The sequence below is a fragment of the Chaetura pelagica genome, unplaced genomic scaffold (genome assembly GCF_000747805.2).
Source record: "Chaetura pelagica isolate M959 unplaced genomic scaffold, ChaPel_1.0 scaffold69, whole genome shotgun sequence".
Taxonomy (NCBI): Eukaryota; Metazoa; Chordata; class Aves; order Apodiformes; family Apodidae; genus Chaetura; species Chaetura pelagica.
In genome coordinates, this window is record NW_009970724.1 from 1,946,390 (window position 1) to 1,953,057 (window position 6,668).

General features: G+C 60.1%; 1 protein-coding gene across 1 annotated transcript; it reads right to left on the reverse strand.

Annotated features, from left to right (window-relative positions):
- Positions 1–746: 746 nt before the first annotated feature.
- On the reverse strand, positions 747–3,940 carry B4GALT2 (UDP-Gal:betaGlcNAc beta 1,4- galactosyltransferase, polypeptide 2). Its single transcript, XM_010006563.1, has 6 exons — positions 3,625–3,940; positions 3,010–3,245; positions 2,746–2,936; positions 2,372–2,494; positions 1,249–1,353; positions 747–1,090 (listed from the first exon to the last, which is right to left on the reverse strand). Exons 1-6 carry the CDS (start codon positions 3,938–3,940, stop codon positions 940–942), a joined length of 1,122 nt encoding a protein of 373 aa, XP_010004865.1. The 3' UTR covers positions 747–939.
- Positions 3,941–6,668: the final 2,728 nt, after the last annotated feature.

Sequence of the window (6,668 nt, forward strand, 5' to 3'; positions counted from 1 at the left end):
GCCCCGGCCCGGCTGGGCCCTGGCCTCTCCTGCCTGCAGCCCTCCTGCCCCAGGCCTGGAGGAGGGGGGAGCCGGAGAAGGGGGAGACCCCAACGGCTCCCAAACTGTCTGTGGGGCACCCACTGTTGGAGGGACCTATGGGACAGCCCCCATTAAGAGGGGCTGGGGCTGGGGCTGTTCAAATGAGCCCTGTCCCTGCCAAAGGGGGGAAGGCAGGTGAGGGCAGGCGTGGGCAGAGGCTGCACACGCACACACAGCATCTGCCTTTGGGGAGGTGGGGATGGGATACGGCCACCACCCCCCAGCCCTGGGGAAACTGAGGCACAGCGAGGGGGCGTTTGCTAACTGGAGGTCTCTGTTTGACAGAGCTGAGATGGGGCCTGGCTCTAAGCACCAGACTAAAGCAGAGGAAGACAGCGAGCCACATCTGTGTGCCCAGCAGTGTCCAGCTGGGGTGGCACTGTCCTTCCTGCTTGAGGGGGGCCAGGCTGCTTCCACCCCCACCCAGGCAGCAGTGGCTTCTGTGCTGGGAAAGGGGGAAGCCTGCACCCCGCTTCTCACAGCACTGGTGAGGACCCCCCCAGCTCTCCCAGAGCAGTGGGATCTCACTCTACTCACCCGGGATGGGGGCAGGAGCTGGCATGGGCAGAGGGCTCCAGGCCAGGGCTGGGCAGGGCTCCATCTGTGCCGGGAGCCACACGTGGGGCAGCCGGGCTTGTCCGCCAACACACCAAGTATGGGGCAGGGGTCCTGCAAACACACTCGTGAGGACGGGGGGGAACAGAGAAATCCTGGGGTCCAAAGGGTGGGCTGAGAGGTGGCCATCTCTGGAAGGCAGCAGAGTAGGCAGAAAACATCCCCCTGTCCAGTCCTGGCTCTTGAGCTGGGGCAAAACTTGCCATGCCCAGTCAGCCTGGGCACAGAGCCACCAGGCCAGCACTAGCCCCGGGCCAGGCGTGGTGGTGGCCTGCCAATCTCCACTGTGATGTTCGTGTACATGGGTTGGCGTGACACCTCCACCAGCCGGTACTGTAGCGAGCTGATCCCATCCCGCTTCATCGTCATTTTGGTGTTCTGGATCTTGGTGAATCTGGTAGAAATGGGAGTGGGATGAGGCGGGGGGACCCAGGGCATTTGCCACTGTGCTGGACCTCCCATGGGGGTGAGGAGAGCAGGGGATTCACCAGCCATAGGTGACCCAGCAATTGCCCAGTGCCCCGTCTGCCCCAGCCCCTGCAGCTCACTCACCTCTGCGGGTTGGGCTCATTGTGTTTGTCACGTTCGTGCTTGATCATGCGGTACCTCCCGATGCGGATGTCGGGCCTCGACACCTTCATGCCATTCAGGGAGATGCTGGGGGCCAGGAGCAGGAAAGAATCAGCGTGCGGGCAGTATCCCCTTTGCTCAAATAAACCCACTCCAGCTTAAACAGGGCTGTGCTGAGCCAAGCAGAGCAAACCCAGACCACAGCTGGGCCGAGGCAGCCACGCGCCTCACAGCAGAGGGTGCCCAAAGCACCACTACAACCTGGTGACCTCCAGCTCAGCGGCCGGCAGCTACAGTCAGCCTGTGCTGTTGGACGTTTTCCAAATGCCAGTGCTCACCCCTTCCCTTGCAGCCCTCACCACACATTAAAGGCTGCCTGAAGCTCTCAGACAGCTCCACACCCTGCTTGCTCCCTGTCCTGAACACACCTTGGATGGAAACCATGACTGTGCCACCTGTGCCCAGGACACATGCATGGGCAGTTTCACTCACCCGGCCATTCCAGGCCCATCGTGCACCATTAGCCACAGACAGGTCCCCCAGGCAGTGCCACAGGCAATCCCACAGGAGCTGAGGCAGCAGCCGTCTGGTTCCAGCACCCAAGGCAGGGTGTGCATGGGGGATGCAGCTTCGGCTCCAGCTCTGCACACAGCTGTGCTGCGGCCTGCCGGCTGCTGGCTGAAATGCTTGCTGGGCTGCTGCACGGCTGACACGGAGATGCTTCCAAGTTTTGCCTCCCAGCCCTGGATGCTTCCAAGTTTAGCATCCCAGCCCTGGCCTGGAGTGGAGCCAGCAGGCGCACCGCCCCGCTGGCTCAGATCACACCGCGGTGGGAAGGGGTTCAGCCAGGGGGTTCAGCCACAAGGAAAGCATAACGTAACACATTGGCCCCATAACACATTGGGAGGGGCCTGTTCAATCCGTGAGGGTCACCAACTCTCAAGCTGGAGAGTAATTACACCCCTTCCTGCCATGAGGCATAACCCCTGCATGTCCCCTGCAAAACCGGGAGCCCCAGAGCAGGTAAGGGTGCCAGGTCAGTGCTCACTGGGGAGCTTCCAGTGCATCCCCAACCAGCCAGCACTGGCAAGGGGCTGGCACCTACCGGTTAAAGATGTCATCATCCTCTCCTCCCCAGCCCCAGTACTCATTGGGAAAGCCATTGATCTTCAGGAACTGGGACTTGCTCAGCCCAGAGACACCGCCAAAATAGCCAGAGTAGGGTAGCCTGCAGAGTGACAGCAAACAGCTCAGCCTAGGGACGGGCAGAAGTGAGGGATAATGCTCTGGGGACTCTGAGGAACAAGCACCAGCCTTCTCCTGTGTCACCCTCTCACCCAGGGCTCTGTGCCCCCTCCCACCCAACATCCACAATTTGAGCCAGCACCCCATGCTTTCCCTGGCTATCACCAAGGTTGGTGGACCCAGCATCACTGCAGTCCTACCTCAGGAAACATCCCAGCCCCACAGAGCACCCACCTGAACCCAAACTTGTCCATGCCAACAGCAAAGTGCCGTGGCTGCTCATAGCAGCGATAGAGGTTGCGGTCGTCCATGGGGATGAGGTCCACATCACTGAAGATGAAGCAGTCATACTCCTCATCATCCTTGAGGGCCTCCAGGAACCCCACGTTGAGCAGCTTGGCCCGGTTGAAGGTGTCCTCACCGAACTGTGAGGCAGAGATCAGTGATGCCTGCCTGCCCACACCTGCCCCACCAGCCTCTTGCCCCTGTTCCCCTCACCTGGTTGATGATGTAGATGCCGTAGGCCACCTTCTGCCGGCGCAGGATGGGGTGCAGGTAGTGCAGCCAGTACTTCAGGTGGTGTTCGCGGTGCCGGAAGGGGATGAGGATGGCCACCTTCTGTCGGGGCAGGCAGTCCGGAGGGGTGTACTTCCCACCCAAGCGCACGTCAGGGTTCTCCCGCTGCACCCGCTCCATGCTCATGGGAGAGCTGAACTCAATGAGCAGGCGCCCAACTGCAAGAGGGAGAACAGGGTGATGCCCACAGGACAGGACACAGTTTGGGTCATGGTCACCTGCTGCTCCAAGCCAAGCCAGCAGAGCAAACAGTGATTGGGATCTGCAAGGGGGGCTGGCATTGCCAAGGGCAGAGGACACCCAAAACCTTTCCCAAACAGGAGCAGAGAGACTAGGCAAGCTGCTAACAAAACCTGGAGAAACCAGCTGTCCTGGTATCAGCTCCAGGCTTGGGTTTCTCTACTGCTCCAGCCCCAAGTCTGCTGGGAAGCCTTGTCCAGGCCCCAGGGGATAGGGACACCACCCACAGGCACCCACCCCAGCCCCATGCTCAGAGCCAGAGCTCAACTCCCCCCACTCTCAACCCACACATCTCACCTAAGCCGGGAGGCGTATCCTGGCAGGGCTGCAAGGGCTTTTCGGTGGCAGAGTGGTTGGTGCTGGGCTTGGCGCTGGGGGACGGGGCCTCAGCGCCCGCTGGCCCGTAGCTGGGGACGGTGCCATTGGGGCGGGAGGAGTTGGAGAAGGGGTGGGCACGCGAGGCGTTCCTGGCGTTGAAGCGGCTGAAGAAATCCAGGTGCTGCGCATAGACGTCGAAGTAGAGGATCATGATGATGACAAAGTGGAGCAGGCAGAGCAGCAGCACAGCCTTGCAAATCCTTTCCAGGGTCACCCCCAAGAGCAGCCTGGTCATCTTCTGGGCATGGGCAGGCAGACATGTGCGCTCAGCGGGGCAGGGGGGCGGCTCCAGCCACGGTCCCAATCCTGCAGAGACATCCCAAACTCAGGACACCACCAACCTTAGCCCTCAACCCCAGCCCAAATGACTCAGTGCAAGCCTGATGAGGAGGCAGTGGGCTTGCAGTTTGGTATGCCAGAGAGTGCCCTGTTGGAATGCTGTGCTTGGATCCCTGCTCTGAAGGCACAGACATGAAGACACAACAGGTCCCCAGCCCAATACAGCAAATCTCCTTTCCTCTTTCTAAGACCAAGACCAGGCCAGACCCACTCCCTGTCCCTGTCACACTCCCAACAGGGGACAGGGATACCACCACAGGTGCCACAAAGAGCCTCTGTGGAAGCTGGGTCCTTGGAAAAGGTCATGCTCTCTAAACCCAGCCAGCCGGGGGTGTCCCAAGGGCACCGTGGGTGCCCTGACCTGCCACCCATTTCTGACACCCCCAGTTTCCCTGCTCCCTGCCCCAACCCTCCTGGCAATGCTGCACCCCAGCATCATCACAGAAGCAAGGCCAGCAGTGAGTGCTGTGCTGTTTGGGGGCCCCTCCTCGGGGTGCCCAGCAGGGCAAGCAGCTGTGCAGCAGACACCAAACCAAGCAGGATGTGCCAGCCCCCAGGGCAGGGTCCTTGCTGTATCCAGGGGGGTCCAGCTTACAGCCAGCAGCATGGGTCCTCTCCTGCTGTTGGTGGCGAGTCCCTCCTGGGACGCTGGGAGCTGCTGGGAGCCAGGGTCCCCTTATCTCCCACATGACACCTGGAGCTGGGCCAGAGCCCTGCTGGGAAGGCAGCTGGGAGAGTCATCGGAGAGCCCTGGCTGAGCCAAACTGTCTGGCCCTTTCCAGCCTCACTACTGCTGGGGCTTGGGCCACAGAATGGTCATGCACCCCAGTCCCTATCCTGGTCCCCGTCCCAGTCACCACTCTCAATGAAGTTGCTAGAACAGGTCAAGGCAACCGCATGGAACACGCATGTAGGATTGCAAGGCCCTGGGAACCCTGGGACAGGCCAGTGTCACTGCAGGGACCCCAGGCAGACCCTGGCAGCTAGGGAGCAGCAGCAGGAACCTCCAGCAGGAGCACAGCTAGAATAAGAGGGTGCTGGCAACCAGCCCAGGGCCTGGGCCAGCCCATCAGCAGCTGCCAGCCTTGGCCAGGGCAGCCCCCCAGGGAGCCACAGGGCACCGAGCTGGCAGTGACAGCAGCACTGGCGGGGAGCAGGGATCAGAGCAGAGGTGCTGTGCCCAACCCTGCTCCTGCTGCCCTCTCCCAGCCACATGGCTGACCCCAGTAGGCAGCGGGGTGCTGGCAAGAGCTCAGCACAGAGCAGGGAGGTGCTGGAAAAAGCTCTGAGCCAGATGCTCCACTTGTATCCACCCTCTCCATAGGATGTAAATGAGGGTCCCTGCGAAGCAGAGGTCTCCTGCCACACCCCAGCAACCCAACATGTCATCCCGTTTTTTTCTAGACAGTCGCCCTCTGGAGAAAAAAGGGGTTTCCCATTATCTCCCAAAACTTCTCAGGGTCACACTGCCCTGTCACCGAGCACATCCCTTGATGTAGGACCTGCCTGGCCCCAGCGCCTGCCAGAAACCTTCCACAAAACCCACAGCCCTTGCAGCAAGCAGCACATGGAGCAATGGTATCTCAAATGCCAGGTAGGGAGGTACTAGGGAAAAATAAGAGCCGGGTTTTAGGGACCCTCTAGCATGGTGGTCCACAAGGCGAGCAGAGAGCAGCGGGAACAAAAGCAAAGTGCTCCATCCGATGGTGGCACCAGGATGCCACGAACATGAGTGGGCTTAAAAACACTGGCTAAGTAGGGGGGCTATAAAATATGATGTCATCTTCCCCCACCACAGCATCTTTGCAGGGTGTGAGAAGCCAAAAGCCACCTGGGGTTGGGGAGCTGGTCCTCAGGGATTCTCCACAGTGCAGAAGCTCAGCACAGAGCAGGGAGGTGCTGGAAAAAGCTCTGAGCCAGATGCTCCACTTGTATCCACCCTCTCCATAGGATGCAAATGAGGGTCCCTGCGAAGCAGAGGTCTCCTGCCACACCCCAGCAACCCAACATGTCATCCCGTTTTTTTCTAGACAGTCGCCCTCTGGAGAAAAAAGGGGTTTCCCATTATCTCCCAAAACTTCTCAGGGTCACACTGCCCTGTCACCGAGCACATCCCTTGATGTAGGACCTGCCTGGCCCCAGCGCCTGCCAGAAACCTTCCACAAAACCCACAGCCCTTGCAGCAAGCAGCACATGGAGCAATGGTATCTCAAATGCCAGGTAGGGAGGTACTAGGGAAAAATAAGAGCCGGGTTTTAGGGACCCTCTAGCATGGTGGTCCACAAGGCGAGCAGAGAGCAGCGGGAACAAAAGCAAAGTGCTCCATCCGATGGTGGCACCAGGATGCCACGAACATGAGTGGGCTTAAAAACACTGGCTAAGTAGGGGGGCTATAAAATATGATGTCATCTTCCCCCACCACAGCATCTTTGCAGGGTGTGAGAAGCCAAAAGCCACCTGGGGTTGGGGAGCTGGTCCTCAGGGATTCTCCACAGTGCAGTGTGGGCCATGGGGCTGCTAAGGCTCGTTTTAGAGAGGATACTCATCCTCGTGGGCTCCATCCCTCTTCCCACAGGACACCCCTGGGCCGAGAGAAGGGAGGGGCCATGGGGAGGGGGGCAGCC

Excerpts from the sequence above, each read along its gene's own strand:
- B4GALT2 (XM_010006563.1), bottom strand. The coding sequence starts at position 3,940 with ATGACCAGGCTGCTCTTGGGGGTGACCCTGGAAAGGATTTGCAAGGCT. Across the intron at positions 3,246-3,624 it reads GGATACGCCTCCCGGCTTAG|TTGGGCGCCTGCTCATTGAG; the intron begins GTGAGATGTGTG and ends TCCCTCTTGCAG. Across the intron at positions 1,091-1,248 it reads AATGAGCCCAACCCGCAGAG|ATTCACCAAGATCCAGAACA; the intron begins GTGAGTGAGCTG and ends CATTTCTACCAG.